Raw genomic sequence first — 18,715 nt, 5'->3', positions numbered from 1 at the left:
TGACTTGTCCATTTTTTTAAAATTCATTTTTAACTCAGGAGGTGTGAGACACAAATTTTATGCTACATTTACAATGAGCCACAGAAAGCTCTCTTAATGAAAGTTGAGATAAGAGTGGCAACATAAGTGGAAGATAAATGCACAAGCAATTGCCCTTCTCACAAAGTGTTCTGGGTGCACCCAAAGGATAATTCACTTGTGTACTCTTGACTTGTCCATTTTTTTAAAATTCATTTTTAACTCAGGAGGTGTGAGACACAAATTTTATGCTACATTTACAATGAGCCACAGAAAGCTCTCTTAATGAAAGTTGAGATAAGAGTGGCAACATAAGTGGAAGATAAATGCACAAGGTGACAATACCAAGGGGAAATATGGCTCTAAGGATGCCTTGCTTTAAAATAGAAATGAAAAAAAAACATACTCAAGTAAAATTTGGTAGGAAAATACAAACAACATACATAATTGTTTGATTTAATAAGACAATTTAAATGCTTAGCATAAATCGTAAACAAACACCAGTTTCTTTGAAAATCATTGTTTTTACATTCTTTAGAAGACGAGACAACAGATTATACATACAGCACTTTTGCTGACCTGTATCACCTCTAGCATACCTTTAACCCTTAAAATTATTTTAATATCTGTAATACAATCTCAACTTGCTGAAATGTCTATTACATACTGTTACATTGTGATGACAGTTCTGTTCCATTTTTACATTAAAGTATTTGCGTTTTACCTGAAAGTCTCTTCTGACTAACATTAATATGGCAAACATGTTGAGACAATTGTACATCATAAAGAAAGTAAATGCTAATATCCTTCACTACTCTCTGGGTCTTCATCTATAACAGCTGAAAGGACCGGGTAAGCTTTAAAAGGACAACTTCAATGGCCAGAGTATTTGAGGTCTCCTGTCCCTCCAATTACAACTCCTTGAAGAAACGGTAATTGGATGCTGACGGACTTGTTGAAGACAATGCCATTTGATGCTGCTCAGACATCTTAATTGGGCTGCACTTTGTTGACTTCAAAAGTATTGGCAGGCAAAAAGCTTAAATTGTTTCACTAAATGATAAGAAGACATGATGACTAAAGGCTTTTTTTTATCAATAGTCACACTTTTTCTGAGGAAAATGTCAATAAAAGGAAAAGGCACTTTTCTTTTGAAACTACTTTACTTCGGCAACTTAAGTAATTAATACAACTAGTTGCATTATCAATTTAGGTGGGTAAATTAATAATGCAATTTACCCACAAAACAAAACAAGAAGTGTTTTGTTTATAAGCGTTTTTACTTCTAAACAAAACAATACCCACAAAATGTAGCTAATAAATTATGACATTCTTTTCAGAACGTACCTTTCATGTTTTTTTTGTTTGTTTTTTTTTCTTTAGAAATAAAGTGTCACATAAGTATAGTTTCTATCAGTGTATTAAAGGAAGCAGTGGAGCGAACCTCATCATAGTAGATTCTGAAGTCAGCCTTCTTGGCCCGGAGGTCCCACTGCACAATGGTTCCACCCTCAAATCCTATAAGCAACTGCAGAGAGGAGAGACAAGAAATGAAATACAAAATCAGAAATCTTTGAAGGACATATATATATATATATATATATATATATATATATATATATATATATATATATATATTTTCTAGAAAACCTACAACTCTTGATACTACACACAAAACATCTAAATCAAGCTTCTAGCTGTTGTTTAAAACAGATGTCATTTTAAATAGAGCTGCTACACAGAGACTGTGGAGACAAGCCATTAGAAAAAATGAATCACTACCACCACGTATCAAATTTATATATGTTAAACACCACAGTGCAACAAATTATTATTCAAAGTGGAAACTGGATCATTTTGATTAGCAAGAAAGAACTTATAAATAAACATATAACTGGTAATACAAAACACAAAAGTTTATTTTATACACTCCTGTTATGCAGTAAAAGAAGGCAACATTTGTAAAAATAAAGAGGGTGAGCATTTCCTCACCAGTCATGAACAATGTTTTCACTTCAAAACACTTTGTGCCATAGGATCAAGAAAGAAGGTTTTATGTCCGTGTCTAAATGTTTCCTCTTCAACACATGAAGCTAAAATTAGATCACTTTAGAGTTTGAGTGGCATGACACTTGATTTGCTTAAATTACTTTTTGACAGCTGTAATTTGACATTACTTCATTGCAATTGAGCCAAGAAAACATAAAAAAAATACATATAAAAATGAGACATTTAGCAGCTTCCTTTAATTGTTAGCATGTTTTCACCAACCACTGAATGGCTCGTTGATGTAAGTATTCTGTTGACACACTTGTTCAGCGAAAACGCATCGTTAGTAGTGCAAATCAGAGAAATTTTATTTAGAACCAGAGCAGAATGCTGTCTGAATGCTGAATTAAAGTGTCTATTGTGAATTCAAATTTATCTCACAAATTAAAAAACAGATAGGCAGAGCTCGCCACCGCATGCTTTTAATTTCCTGGTTAGTCTCCAGGCTTCTGTTCTCAGACAGAATTCCTACTGATGTCGTTCTCCTACTTATTACAGAAATAACCATATAAATCTTGGTTTTTCACGAGCTCACATTTGGCTAGAAACCTCTCTATTCCTTCTTCATTCTTGGGTGGCCATTGTGTTATGCACTGATGCCCAAGTTCAAGTTTGAACATTCACCCATGGCCATCACTCTTCACAACTTTCTCCCACATTTTCAGCTGCTTTGTCCTCACTTCCTGTCTTTTGGCCCTTTATTACATATTTGTCAACTGTGGAGATATAAATGTTTAAACACCTTTACAATCAAAATGACAAGATAATGGAAACATCTTTGCTGTTTAAGTATTAGAGAACTATTTTAGATTATTTATGCATTTTAAAAACATGAGCGCAACCCTAATTTCAGTTCTGTACAAAAATTGTACATAAAAGCCTCTTTTACAATATATTCAGTTTTAGATTAAAAAAAAAAAAAAGTAGTTTTTTTCCGAGTTTAATGCACTACAAGAAGAGGGAATTGCATTAATGTAGTACTAAATCTTTACAAATGTCAGAGTCCAATTATAGAAACTCAACATTGAAGTAACAAAAAAAAAAAGAGTAAAGGTCAAAACGATTTGTTCTAATTGCTCAGATATTATCTGATTTTTTGTTTTATTACTCATAATAGAGTTCCAGTTGTGCCATGAAATGGGAAAGTTTTAGCCAGTAGACAGAGTCTTATAGCATTATCTTGCTTATTAAGATTTATACACTTGTACCTTACTTTAATAGCATATTCTCTTGTCTTTCTCCTTTAGAGAAAGTCTAAAAGAACTGGATTTCTGTATCGTGCTATATTCAAAACATATTATTACAAAAACATAAAGTTATGAATTACTAATTAAAAGTTCTTCAACCATGTGAAGAACTAAAAATTAAAAACCATAAAAAAATTTAAGTATAACATAAGTCAAAGTCCTTTTTATTTTAGAGATTTGTTTTAAATGACCGGATGAGACTGAATAAAACTATTCACTTTAAATGTTAGAAAGAAATTGATTGATCTAAGCCAAGAATTGTATCACTGCTGTCACAAAATTGTAAAATAAAGTAGTATTAATTTAATTTGATGTTTTATTGATGTAGGTTTCACATTTTCAGATTGTATGTTGATAAGAAGGATTGAGATACACTAAGAGTTTACATTGTGGTACCAGATTACTGAAATTCATGCAAAGACCTTTTAATATTCGCCACCTTAGATATGTTCTATGAAGCATTTTTTAAATATGAGACATTAAATTTGTAGGGAGGCTGATTTAAATTTAATTCTAAAGACCTTGAAGGTTCTGAACAATTCTGGAGTCAGAGTAGATTTTTCTAATTAAAACTAGAACATAAAACATTAAGTCCTCTGGTCAAATGTTAATTAGAGACAGTCTTTGGTTATACTTTTAAAATGTATAACCTTTATACATTTTAAACACCTTTATTTAAAACTAGCGACAAAGTAAGACTGAAAAGAGAGACACAAAGATACATAAAACACTTCAGGTGGAACTGAGTGTAAGACCTCACCCATTTGCTTGTTCAAGACTGCTACAAATCATTGCAGAGTGTCACATTTAGATATATCATAACGTCATCAGCATGCAAATTTTACTAATCATCTTTAAAACTTTCAAGTCATGTATTAATAAGGTATGCTGGCGAACAGCAGTTCTAAAAGGTTTACTTGTTGAACACCCACTTTACAGCTTTGAAGGTTGATCTTACGCCCCCTTTCTTATGAGCGGTGTAGCAGGGGTCAGTGCAGGTCGGTATGTTATTTTGTTTGTTTCGACAAAATAACATGCTGACCCACAATGCACCATTCCCGTGTCCCATTTAGTCGTAGGTCCATAGAACAATGGTAGAGTTAAGGTTAAGGTACTAGCATTATACAACACAGTCCATTGATTGGGGAACAGAAAAATGTCACTGCTTGTGACAAGCATGAGACATGCTAGCTTGCTGGGCATTTAGGCCTAATCCCAAATGCCTAGTGTTTCTGCAATGAAAAAAGGAGAAATCCTGAACTTTTTTTTGTTATATTGAGAACCCAAAAGGTTCTGTTTCTGAAGTTAGCATCTCCAAACCTCTAGGAAAAATTTATTAAAGATCAAAGTGGTTTTATTTGGGATAAAATGATGGAAAAGGTCCAAAAACTTTCAGACATTAGGTGGATAAGACAAAATGTTTCCCATATTATGTACTTTCATCTTATCCACAAAAGATAAGACAAATCCAGGAGATAACTGGATCTCCTGCGGACCAGTGAAAGTCCAACTAGTGGTGGAAATGCTCCCCTGAACACGCCAGACTGTAAAATAGTGTACCGAGCCGCACAGACCCTAGAAATGAGGCATTACACTGTTAACCCCACCACATTGTTCTTTTTTTTTTTTTTGATGGAAACAAAGGAATCCCAATGACTAGGACTGTACAGTTTTTTTTTTTAATCACAGATATTGTCAAATTTATACAGTAAAATATATGACATGTAAAACTACTTCAAAGGAAAGTAGGACCTTTTGGATCTGAAACAAAACCTAATTTCTTCTCCACATGTACTAATGGGTACAAATTTCTGCATGCACTATACAAAAGGTAAGAACAGATTGATGCAGTCTAATCACAGATGACAGGAGAAGGAGATCAGTAGTGCTGGGAGGAGCACAAACAGCATGCGGAAATGGCTCTCCTGCTGAGCAGAGACACAGTGTGACTTCTCAAATATGAAAATGGGCGTGCAAAGCTGAGACTAAAAGCTGCCCTTTAGAAACATCCTGCAACCTTGAAGTTTTACATTAGTAACATCAAAAAGTAAAGAAGAATGAAGACATACTGTCAATATGCAGATAGAGAATCAATACTGTATAGTATGTTCTCAAAGGTATGTGATATTTGACAGCAGACCTAATTTAGCATGATGAATGGCTGTTTACCATGTTTACATCAGTTTGACTTTGAGATTGGAGGCAGGCTGTTGATGTAATTCAGACCGTCTGAAAATTCAAAGAAACTGTCACAACAATCACCATGGCAGTCTAAGTAGGCAGACAGAATTCATAATGTCTGGGAAGTCCATATTTTAGAAAACAGCCAAATAAACCGGGTGCAAATTTCCAAGGGCAAACTGACACAAAAATAAAACTAAAAGAGAACCCGATGACAAGAAAGACAAAGGAAGCACACAATTCTTTCAACTGTTTGTAGATGATTTAGCAAATGCGTTTGAAGCGCAGCGAGTATATATGCACAGCAAAGGTAAGGACAAACAGATGACAGCTGTAGGACAATCGACTAACATTGCTAAATGTGTTGTTTTAAGCAAACACAGGAAATTACTGTAGCTGAACTGCACAGGAAATACCCCATCTACACAGGAGGTGTGAGTAGAAAAAATAAAAATTTGAAAAGGAAAACAAAAACAGAATAGAAACTCAAAACCAGCTGCTGGCATTTTGAAAAGAGGATAACACTACAGCGAGAAGGAAAACTGAACTGACTGTGCAGTAATTTTCTTTCTGCTTAAGTGGAGATTTCATCAGCTGAAAACTCATTATAGGAAAAAAGCATTAGAATCAAATCAGTGTGCCAGAAAGAAACTTGCTCTCCACAAAGCAAAGTATTTTTTTGAGTTAGACTTGTCATTTTCAGACATCTACATTCAAGAATAGACAGGGGCTGTTACTGCTATGATAGCACACCAAAGTGTTGAAGTTTGTTTCAAAACCAAGTTTTTAACGAGATGCCATTCACGTGGCATAAGAGGGCTCCTACACTTTTCTCTTGCTTCTAAGAAAAATGAATTCACCTGTACAGGCGTGCTATTCCATCACTCCCGTAAAGGTAGAGCAGTTCCAAAACAGTTTGCAAGCTAGAAGCAGGTCTGTAAAGCTGCAGATGTCCAGTTGTCTACCTGAGCAGACAAGCCAACTACTTATCAGATAAACCTGACTAATAAATCAGGGTGAGCCTGCTACAACCCAAGTGTTTCTATATAAAGAACCCAATGACAGCAGGGTGTGACTGTGTCTGAGTGTATTCATGGTGTTTATGATTGTCTGCTTTCATCTTCAGACTGCCGGTGTCTGCTGTCTGAAATCTGACAAAACATTTCTAAACACAAGGAAACAACTGCAGCCAGTAACAGAAAAGCATTGCTGTGGCTAAAACAAATTGAGGTCTTTATTTTTACAAGTATAGCAGTGGCGTCTATGATATATATTAATTGTTATTATAATCTTGAAATAGGGACAAATACAAACAGTAAGTAAATGCAGGTGAATGAGTTGTTTCATGTACTTGAGAAGCGAGTCAAATAATAAAATGAATTATCTTAGGACACCTAATAGAGGTGAATCTATCTCAATCACAAGAAATTAATTCAATTTAAGGTGACTAATAAAAACAGAAGGTCATTTTAAAAGTTGCACTTCTTTTAACAGATGTTCACTGTAAAATCTGAAGTGCTGTTTTAGCATACAAAAACAAATGGGCAAATTCTGCTCTGTGCAAACCAAAGAGCAAAGAAACATTGTGAGCCATAAAGAGACAGAAATTATATTTTTATATGAAATAGAAGAACAAGAATATTTACTGTCAAATAAATACAAGATAGACCAATTCTACAGGAGAGGAAACCATGAATCATTTTTGTTATCTGATGAAATGATGAAAAATTTAAAAAAGTAGAAACAGCAGTTAATTTTCTGTTGGAAATAAAAGGATTTAGATCATGTTACATATTTATGCTTTAAGTTATTGAGCAAATACCCTGATACTACAAAACATTTCTATTTTAACACATAATTTATCATTGGGCCATGAATAATTAAGAAGCACCTGTGAAATTTCAAAATATATTTCTGATCACAATACTTGACCAAATTAAGAATTCAGAATTTATCTTTAAGAACTTGTTTTGAATGTAGGATTTTAATGAAAGATTGCACCTGGGAAAATTTTTTAACTAACAACTATTGTACAGTTATGGAGTAAATAAGAAGCTCAAACTATCATTCACAATGAAAATAATAATAATAATAATACAGCAATCAGATATTAATACAGCACAATAAATATGTTTACATTTTATATACAACCTAAATTGCATATTTATTATAAAAATCGTATTTCTTAGAGTCCAACTCAGATGCCCGGCCCCTGCAGAGGTGAGTGTCAGATGAATCACTGCTATGCGTCTTGATTGGAGGAGAAAAGAACAGCCAGGCTGATTTTCTTGGAAGAAAACATGATTTCTCTCTAAATCCAATCACCTGCCCAGTGTTTTCTTGGACGTGCGAGCTCTTTTCTAAGCAGTTCACAGCAAAATCTGTCCAGATGGTTCTCAGTGACTAACCATCTGGTGCATCGGGTCAAGCAGCATGACTATATCTATATATGTGTACATACATATACAGAGAGAGATTTAACTGCAGTGTTATTGTAGTGTGGATACATTTCCTGAATGCAGAAACACACCTTGTTAAGTCTGCCTGTATCAAAATTATTCTAAGTTTATTGTGGAAATGAATATGCTGAAAACTTTCTGTACAAACTTCTCCTCGGGACACTCTGGAGTCGTCCTTAATTAGGATTGAAATACAAATCTGCTCAAAAAGGTAGAGTCACACATTCTTTGCACTTTGCACAGGAGTTTGAGTAAAAGAAACTAGGAGATGTTGCCAAGATTTTCTGTTATCCACCTACTCACCTTGCCTTCGTCCTTTGGGCTGTCACTCAGATGAACTACAGGACCTGGGTGAGTTTTAGTTGACCTAAGACGAGAAGAAAGATGACCTATGAAACACAGACATCTCCTGTAGTGCTGCAAAGCAACATTACAGGATTTTTTCCCCCCCAGAATCAAGTACTTATGTTTGCATTTTTTCTTTTACCTATACAAGCCGGAGTACAAGTTGTTGCTAAAAATTAGGTAAAAGTATTGCTGCTAGACAACTGTGACATTTATAGGCATTCTCTGAAAAAAAAAAAAAAAAAAAACAAACAACAAAATTACTGATATTTAGAGAGCACCGGGTAAAAATAAAAAGCAGCGAGGGCAGCACATATGTACTTTAAAAAGTGGTGCGTTACAACTATAATTTTGTTGCAATAAAAATCCAGCTGATAACTACATTTAATAAATTACCCTTTTGTGCAATAGCACATGTAATGTGCTTTCCGGAGTGCATTTCTTTTTATTACATGCCAATGAAAGCTGCACAATGACATGCAATCTAAGAACCATTTACATCTTTGTTCTGGTTCCCATTATAATGTCTGAAAAACAAAATAGATGCACCAAGATTTGGTATATATAACCTAATAATAATTATACTGTTCTATACATTGATCTAAATTAGGGCACTTTGCATAAGTCACTGAACGTACATTGCCTTGCAAGTGTATAAGGAGATCTTTGGCTTTTTTCCATATTGTTAGATTACAACCAGATAAATTAGAGTATTTTATTGGGATCTAATGTGAGTTACCAACATTAACAAGCATGTAGTTGTAAAGTGGAAGGAACATAGTTGATATTTTACAGCAAAAAACTCAGAGAAAATGGATTGTTGCATGAGTATTCAGCCCTCTTGAGCAGCAAAGAGTTACCTGTATGTACAAAAAGCTAAAGCGAATCTGCAAAGACCCAGATTTTGGAGAGCATCAGGAAAGAAACAATGTCACGACTTTAGCTGCATGTTTAGTATTACTGTCCTGCTGGTAGGTGAACCTCACCCCAGTTAAGTCTCTTTTTTGCACCATCTAACAGGTTTTCTCCCTGGATTTTTCTTTGTTTAGCTCCATACAAATCCCCATCTACTCTGAGCAGCTTGTCTGTCCCTGCTAAAAAAGCAAACCTATAATACAGCGCTGACACCACCATGTTTCACAGTGCAGATGGCGTGTTCAGTGTAGGCTAAAATGTTGGTTTTCCACCAAACAAAAAGCTGTACATGTTAGATGATGGTCTGTTTTAGTCTTTTTTGATTAGAGAACTTTCTATCACACGTTTTTCACGAGCCCTTCATTGCTTGTGGAACACTGCAACTGGGTCTTTTTATAGCCTTTCAACAACGGCTTTTTGCTTATGAATTTTACATAAAGGTAAAATCTTTAAAATGCAAGGCTTGTACTTGGTTTACCTGTCAGCAAATCTTGCCCGTCTGTTGAAACAGTTGGAGCTTCTTCAGAGTAACCAACCATTTGGCTGCTTCTTTGATTAATACTCACCAGTGTAGGTGAATGACCATCTCTTACCATAGACCTATTCAAATTTTCTGATGATAGACAGAACAGCTCTATGGATTTGTTCTGCTTTCTCCACAACTTTATCTCAGTGCTATCAGTTAGTTAGTCTTTATATTGTTGTTCACCAACAATCTCTGACAAACCTCCAAGGCCTTAAGAGAAAAAATACTTTGCTTAAATTAAATTAACTATTTGCTAATGATCCCACTGTACAGGAGCTCCCCAACAAAAACACATAAATTGAAATACTTACTATATATTGATCTACGCCTTTTTATAAAGACCAACTAAATCACTAACCTAACTACCTGCTAGACATCCATTAGGGTCAACTGATGATACAAAGTTATCTTAGAGTTTATTTATGAAAAACATTGATGCAGAGGAGAAATGTTCTCTGTACTTATTGGATTTTTCATGGCCATGACTCAGGATTAATGCTTTTGTGTACAGAAGGCTGTATTCTTTGGATGCTGAAAGCCTTCACACTGGAGAGACGGATATGAGAATTTCAGGTGGGTTGCCAAGAAATTAGTGAGTTTGTGATGAAGTTTTGTCTGACAACTGCCAAGGCCACGCTTTGAAATCTGTACAAAAGTAAAGCAGCAAATAATGAGTCAAAAGATAAAAAAAAAAAATTAAATTTATGAAAAAATGCCTGCTGGATATAACTGTATTAAGAGGCTAAACAGCAGGCTAAAAGGTTCAGAATTTCTTTAAAAACATGTTGATTTGGCTCTAATAGACAAGAGTCTTTGATCATGTAGATGTATGTGAATCCTGATGTGATCATAGAGTTTTAAATGTAAACATTTAAGGGGAATCGTCTCAATCTGGAGGACCTGAAATAGTCCTCATAGTTTGTGCTTAGTTCCTTTGGTGTTTTAACTTTGTTTACTTTGTTTCTGGCTTTGTTTCCATTGTTCTGCATGTTTACCCCCACATCTGCTTCCATTTAGCATCCATCACACCTAAACCTTGTTCACCTCTGTTAGTGCATTCATAGTCACTTCTGCCTCAGCCATGGTACAGCTGTAAGTCAGAAAACCAATGGGATTTGCTAATTGTTCTGGTCAGCATTAAAGCTAATTACTGTAAGTGATACAAGCAAATAATTGACGACAAAAAACACTTTTAAGTCAAAGCATACTGGCCCACTTCCTCTGATAGACGGAGACAGTAGACATGCTTTTTGACTTTGATATATTTTCACTACTCTTCAGTTTGCTAACTCAGCAAGTGTCTGTCACACAGAACGAAACAAACATCTTTGTAAAAGGTAAACTCTCTGCTGACTTGCAGAGTTTGCTGGCATTGGGGCCATTTGAAGAATAAGTGAACAAGCGTTGTTTTTGTTTGTCTTACAATTATAACTTAGGCAGTTCAAGGTCCACTAACAGTCTAAAGCAAAACACAGACTTCAGTAGTTGTTCAGGTTGGCAATTCTGATTTAGAAGTTAGAATTTATGACTTCAGAGTAACAATAACAAACATTAATTTTTGCAGGTTTTTAGTTCCTTGAGTCACATCCCTGTGAGTGTCTTCCTTTCATTTATTTTTTTTTCACCCTGTTTTTCTTAAAATTTTCCTTTTTTATTTCTTAATTTTTTTATTTTTTTATATGTATAACACAGTTTTGTCACTACTTAACATATATTTGGGCCCTTCAACCAACTATTGCTGTTTATTACAGGAGTTAGTTCATCTGATGCCACCCAGTGGAGCACCTTGTCATTGGGAGGGGTAATCATAACACAAACTGAAGGGCATGATGTGAAAGTAGCTCAACATTGTAGAGAATCATCTGTTCTCCATGCTGAGTTCTTGATGTATGAGGTTAAAGAAGAGTCAGTGAGTTTAACCTATGAATTACATTTATTAATATCAAAATACAGCTGGTCCTTTCTGACCTGCCACCTTTAAAAGGTATCAGACAAAATGCCACCCCAGAACAGTTTTCTATTCCCTTTGTTGGCTGTCTAGGCGTTCATCCCTCACCCCTCGCTCTCATTTGCATTTCCTAACATGTCATTTCCTTTAGGTTTAGCGTAGCAACTAGCTAACAGAGATAGAAGGAAAACACAAATTGATTATTCTCAACAACATACACAGGAGTGATTTTCCTTTTTTCTTCCCCAGCTAAAGTTTATCACATAAATTAATGAAAACAATTAAATGTTACATAGTGGCTTTGATTGTCAACACTCATTTAATTGTGGCATGAGATAGTAATGCTAAGCTCCAACATTAATTTGTAATTTTGTTTTTTTGCTATCTGTAATTTTGTTGTTTTCATAAGAAGAGAGGATCTAAGGCCGCAACATTTCCTCCAATTAAAAATAATCTCTAAAATCCCAAAGTTAAATATAAAAAAACCATGAAACAACCAGCTAATGAAGCTACTGTATTATAGATTAACTTTAACATATATTAGTTACATTGTAATTCTTCTGTGCTATAATTTATTATTTATTAGCTTTTACAAGTTTTATATTATAATCTATTTTGTAATTTAATGGTTATTTTACATTTTGTTTGGTCTTTTTAATGTTTTTGTATTCACATTTCCATATTTCGTTGTATTGCGTTGTCACAACCTGTCTAATATTTTACTTTTATAATTTTTGTTTCAGATGTACTTAATTTGGTGATTCCATTTGTGTGAATACGATGTCAGTATCTTTATAATCCATACAAAACTCATGTCTTACACTCATTTGAATAAAATGTTCTCCTCAAATAAATTTCAAATAATTTACTGACTGATTCTAAACCACAGAAATGTCCATGTATACTTTTTGACACCTTATTTAACCAGCCAGCCTTCTGGACTCGTCCTACTGCATAGCCAGAAGCCTTAAATAGAATAAATTAACATACAAATTTAAAATTTTGATTTAATTTCTGGCAATGTATTGTGTAAGAATTAAATTTGTCCAGATGGCTTTGTCTAATCAACAGATTACCATATCAGTCCTCCTAAAAGCTTTTAAGAACGCTGCTGGTGTCCCAGTGTCTGTTGAGTATTGGTGTTGCCAAAGAAACCAGCAACTGTTAAACAATGCAGCCTTTTGTGGTCTTGGGAATCAAAAAATGGAAAGCATGCCCCAGCACATGCTGGTAAGTGAGAAGAAAGGACTGAATTTAAATAGATATTGTAAGTATTCAATTATTTTGAAACAAATGTCATGCAAGGACATGTTTATCTCCACCAGGTCCACTGGAACCATGGCAACCAATCATGGATAGATGAGGGTAAATAATCAAAATGACAGCTGAAAGGGAGCTAGACTGGGTAGGAAATAGTCGACTGCAAACATGTCAAGAACACAATACAGCCACACTACCGCATATATTTATTTTATATCCCACGTGAGAAGGCTTTGCTTCAGGTTGACAAAGCATGTGACATATATCTAAAGCATTCAGATTTAGATGCATGAAATTGCTAAAAATAGATTGTTTATTTTAGAGGAAAAAACAGTTTGATGGTTAGGCCTATAGATGTTTTGATTTATTTAGATTGAGAGGGATTTCGTAAAAAGAGTAGTGTTAGACAGTCACTGTGCAGGAAGTTGTGGTAGAATAATAACTATTGAACACCACAAAACATCACGGAAAGAAATTATAGACAAGATCATCCATTTTCATAAGAAATGATTGACAAAGAAATGTACTTAGATTGAGCACTATAATGCTGTAAAAAAATGATCCAGGAGTACGCCCTGGACAGGTCACCAGTGGGAGGGGGCATCAGACACAGAAAACAAACAACCTTGTCATATGACACTTTTAGAGGTAGCATCTAAACAGTTTAAGATAAAAGTAGCAACATGAACTACATTATTATAGACAAAATATGTTAAAAAAGGTTATATATTGTTGGAGGGCATGACCACACATCATTTAGCCCTTTATTTGAAGCTTGTAATATTTGCATTAGGGTCTTTTCTCTGCGGAATCTGTACTAATGTTGTTCTTTAACATGGATAAATTAAGAACAAAGCTGCTTTCATTCATATATATTTCTGCTAATTATGTCAGAACATGTATACTTAATCCATTAAGAAATCATGATCACATAATTATCTTGTTTAAGTTCTTTTACAACCATAAGTCTCCTGACTAAAAACATATTAAGAAAGTTTGATCTCAGGAAAGTGTAACTACTACACTGTTCAGATATAATCAGAATTTTTGTATATTAATTTAAGGCAATGGTTATAATTGTGATTGATGACCTTTGCAAAGTGCATGATTTGACTCTTTATCTTTAAAAAACGCAGTCAAGACAATAATCTTTCTATACCCTAAGTCTGACATGAATTATATTTTATGTGGCATGACCACTTTCTTTCTGTTTATTACAGCATCACAAAGTTGTTGAAAGCCTATTGTTTGTTTTCACCGTCTTTTCAGCACTGAGCTAGACATGCCAGTGTTGATTACACAATGCAAGGCGTAAACACAATTTCACTTATTATTAGGATCTATAACATGGAGCCGAGTGAGCTGCTGTGTTCTCCCATTCCTCCTTGCATCTCATTTTTTACAACTCATTTTGGAACGAATTTCCTGGAGATTAAATTGGGCATTAAATATGTTGCAAAGCTATTTGAATTTCAATGAGAGCCAGGTCCTCCCATTTTGGCACCGCAGTCCCTGTTGAATTGTTGCTATAACACACTCTTTTCAAGAGTGCACACTTCGGTTTGAATTAAATTAATCCATCTGTGAACGGGTGTTACACAAACAAACACTCGCACAGACACACACAAAAGTGCGAGTAACATGTGCATGTTACTCACAGTTATTTGAAAAATCTGAACAATTTCTCTCTTGCTCACTAAATGATCCACAGTTGAAAAAGCACAAAGCCCTGGCTCATCCTTATTCATGTTCTGTGGAAAGCGTTTCATTACAAACAATGAATTTCCCAAATCCCTCTGTATACTGATAGGAGAAGAATGATTATCTTCTGGTTACACTTCTCATGAACTCTAGCTTAGAAAGGGACAGAATGCTGAAAAATGTAAAATATAGAACATATTAGTTTATGTTTAATAAAGAGAAAAGGATTCTTCCACTGAGGCGGATGAATACACTGCTGCCTCATGAGGAAGAATAAACAAACTAGTGACATTGTCAAATCTGTTGTTCTTTCAAAACTGTCTTTGCGTTTTTACTTATTGATAACGTCTCCATAATTGTTAAATATGTTTCCATGCCCACAGTTGAACAAAACTTTACTGAGTATTTTGATAGCTGGTGGTTTAAAGGCTTTTTTTGTGCAATACAGAGCCTTGCAAAATAAGTAATTGCACACCTTGAACTTTTTCACATGTTGTCATTTTACAACCATAAACATAATTTTTTAACTGAATCTTTTAAAATAATGCAAAGTTGTGCATAATCATAAAGCAGAAAGATAATGGTTCATGGGTTTTTAATACATATATGTGTATTAAAAGTAAAATGTATTGTGGTATACAAATAAACTTGACTCGACTTAATTATGGCCAGGGACAGAAAATCCTGATTGGGACATCCAACAGCAAACAAGACTATAACTGTTCGAAAAGAAGTTGTTTTTGCTTTGTTTCTTCCAATAGAGATGTACAAAAGAACAGATTAACAACATTCGCCAGCCCTACAAACTGATTGGCAGTCAGGCCTCCCACACAAACACATCAGTGTTAAAACTGCTCACTTTAGTTTGGGCTGACGTACAACATGGTTTGGAAAAAGACTTATGACTGACACTGCAGCAGGGTGACTTGTCAGGGTTACACCAGAAGAGTGGCACATAGGTGGGTGAAGCCAAGAGAAAAATGGGCGTACAATGCTACTGAGCACCAGTTGTTTTCTTGTGCTTTTAGTTGTCAATCTGCAGCTTCATGTATGTAGGCTGCCAGTCTGCACAGCCAGCCATACACAAACAAAAGTAATTGTCAGATGAGTAAATCCTTGCATTTTAAGTAACAATGACTCACAAGATTACTAAATATTATTTTAAGAAAAATATGCCTAATAATCTGTGCACTTTATGGTGGTTTGTATATTCACAGTGTACTTATTCTGTGGGTGTTTGAGATATGTAAAGTGAGATGAGTTAGAGAAAAAGGCTAATATTATAAGTGCTATTCTTAATAATCGTTTTCATAACCCTGTAACAAATGTTATAACAAAAATACAGAGTGGTCACGTATCTGCCCAGTATGCAGTCACCAGTAACAGCTCCTAATTTTAAAAAGTAATTTTATGTCACAAGATGCTCAGTAACAAATAAGCTAAAACTAAAGGTCTTGAATGGCTGCTTGTTTTTGTTTTTTTTGGTTTTTTTCTTAAGCAAAAATATCGTCATTTACAATCAACCAACAAACCACCTTAACAATTACTGTCTGCAGCTCCACAAGTATCATTATCCTAACAATTAAAAAATCTCTACTGACACCATAATAACAATGATCACTGTAAACTGTGGTGTTTGAAATGCTAGATACTTACAGTTCTATGGCCTTGTTCCACATGATAACATATCCAGACAAAATAAAAGACTCAATGTTGACGATGTGTGTGTTCCCACGCTCCGTCCCCACATACAGCCATTTACTCTGAAAGGGCAGGTGGCAAAAGGTGATCCTGGAGAACAAAAGGTGGGAAATTCACCAAGTGTCAGAATATAAGTCTAAAAGACAATAACATGACTTACAGTAGTTTTTACTGGTCCAGTTTTATTGGTCTTCATTGTAATTATATCTTTAAGACCTCACAAAAAAGCAATTTTAACCCATTTCCTTTCAAATATAGACTGAATGGAATAAATCAGCATTTAAAGGTAAATTATTACCATGTGGTAGGGAAAGAAAAGCAAACAAGAAATCTTAATTGGATGAACCATAAATTAAAATCTGAATTTTCATTATTGTCAAAGTAGATGAAACAATTTTTGAAATCATAAAAAAATCAATCATGCAATTAAAAATCTGTTTAAAAGACGTGATTGAGCACATTTTCTACAAAGACCATCTGGGAAGGAACTGTTCTGTGAAAGTACAAATGCAAAAAGCATATCTTTGTCACACATTAAATAATGGTTCTTCTGCAGGAAACACCTGAAACAATATGAAACAGCCACAAAAATGCCTATGGGGACGACAAACCAAAGCGAAGCAACAGTTCCTGTAATTGAAGTGAAATAGAAGGGAGCCAGTATGTGGACCATTAAGGCAAACAAGTTATTTTTTTGTGATTTTAAAGTGTTTTTTGTCTGTACAAAATGTCAGCTGATCTGTACTAAATAAACTTAAACTTGAGCTGAAGACTTCTCAATTCACTACTTTAATTCTGGTGAATGCTACACTGATGCCAGAGTTTGACATTTCCAGCTGAACATCATTAAGCAGTATCTTTCACCTGCCTTTTCAGCCACCTTGTGCTGGCAGTTTTTATCTTCCATGTTTTTTTTCCTACTCAGATTTCTTGATTTCAGTCAAGGATCCACAATTCTGGAGCTCAAAGATACAAACTTGAACAAAGGAAAAAATAAATAAAAAATAAAGAAAAAAGTTTCCAAACCTTAAGGCTCATTTAATAAACGAAACAACTACTGAATGAAAAAAGTTAAACTTAAGCTTAACTTTAAATTTAACTATACCATTCAAACACATCTTACTATGACTCATTTCCACAAGCCAAACCATGAGTCATTCTGTATCAAGGTTTTATTTAGAATACAGGCTTCATTACCAGCCATTGCTTTTCTTGCTATATATGTTGTCACTCCTACTGAGGACTTCTTATGCCATAAAAGCAGTACAGTCTTTCAACATCTATATTTTACATGCACCTCTCTACATGTATTTGTTAAAATGGTGTTACTCTTCATTTCAGAGACACCAACTGCTCCACAAGTAATTTTCTCAAAGAGTTTAGTTTTAGATAAAAAAAAAAAAAAAAAAGATTTTCACAAATATTTGACAATTTCAATGGTTTTAGCTCTTAAAACAATCACTACTGTAGCTAGGGCTAAATGGATTTAGTAATTGTCCAGTAATGTGAACCTTCACCCGGCTTTAAGTATTTTTCAGCCTCCAACAGGTTATCATTCTTCTTTCATCTTCCCTTTGGCTCTCACCAGCTTATCTGTCCCTATTGAAAAAAAGCATCAATATTCCAACAGCATGATGCTGTCAACATGTTTCACCATGAGGATGGAGTCTGAAAATTTAGGATTTTACAAAGGCCAGAACTTTCCTCCCCATGTTTACTTTGACATTCCAAAGTATTCATCACACCATGAACAAGTAAAACATTGGCCTTTGTGGTTACAAAATAAAAAACATTGAAAAAATGTGAATACTGTTGCAAGGCACGGTCTGTTATAGAAAAAGTTCTACGTGTATCTTACAACGTAATTGCCCTAAGTCATTTATAATGGATCCCAGTGGTCTATTATATTTTGGAAACCTAGAGTAATGGGTTTTGCTTCATGACATCCATATACATTCTACTGGAATCATAAAAACTCAGACACATTGCTTATATTTTTGATTACTGTTTAGCAGAACATTATTAAATAGAGTTGCTAAAAAAGTTATTCTACCAATGAGTAGTATCATCTTCACCATATAAAAAAGATCAGCAGACCATTATACATGTCTATGCTGATTACTTTAGAGAAGTGTAGATGGGCGTGTGTGCGTGTGCGTGTGTGTGCGTGGAGGCAGAAAGGGGGGAATGCTCATTGGGCTTCAGCACAACATCCACTCACCCTGTGAGCAGTTGGATTATTTGATAGAAGACAAATGAGATGGCAGACAATTCAATAAGGATTTTAGGAGCTTAAGGTGATGACAATATCAGAACTGGCAGGGGGGGGAGCAGAATTTCCTTTTACAAAACAGAGGATTAGACA

General features: G+C 34.7%; 1 protein-coding gene across 4 annotated transcripts in view; it reads right to left on the bottom strand.

Moving 5' to 3' along the window:
• LOC122839533 (syntaxin-binding protein 5-like) overlaps nt 1-18,715 on the bottom strand; it is a 115,207-nt gene that overhangs the window by 53,250 nt on the left and 43,242 nt on the right. For all 4 annotated transcript variants that reach the window (XM_044131190.1, XM_044131192.1, XM_044131193.1 and 1 more), the window contains exons 4-6: nt 16,306-16,440; nt 8,258-8,321; nt 1,463-1,546 (exon numbers count right to left, since the gene is read on the bottom strand). In XM_044131190.1, the coding sequence (XP_043987125.1) occupies nt 1,463-1,546; nt 8,258-8,321; nt 16,306-16,440 (283 nt within the window). The remainder of the gene's footprint in view (nt 1-1,462; nt 1,547-8,257; nt 8,322-16,305; nt 16,441-18,715) is intronic.

This window comes from Gambusia affinis, linkage group LG11 (assembly GCF_019740435.1).
Source record: "Gambusia affinis linkage group LG11, SWU_Gaff_1.0, whole genome shotgun sequence".
In the NCBI taxonomy this organism is placed as follows: Eukaryota; Metazoa; Chordata; class Actinopteri; order Cyprinodontiformes; family Poeciliidae; genus Gambusia; species Gambusia affinis.
Note: the sequence above shows the minus strand (reverse complement) of the source record. Positions and strands in the feature narration are given on the sequence as shown.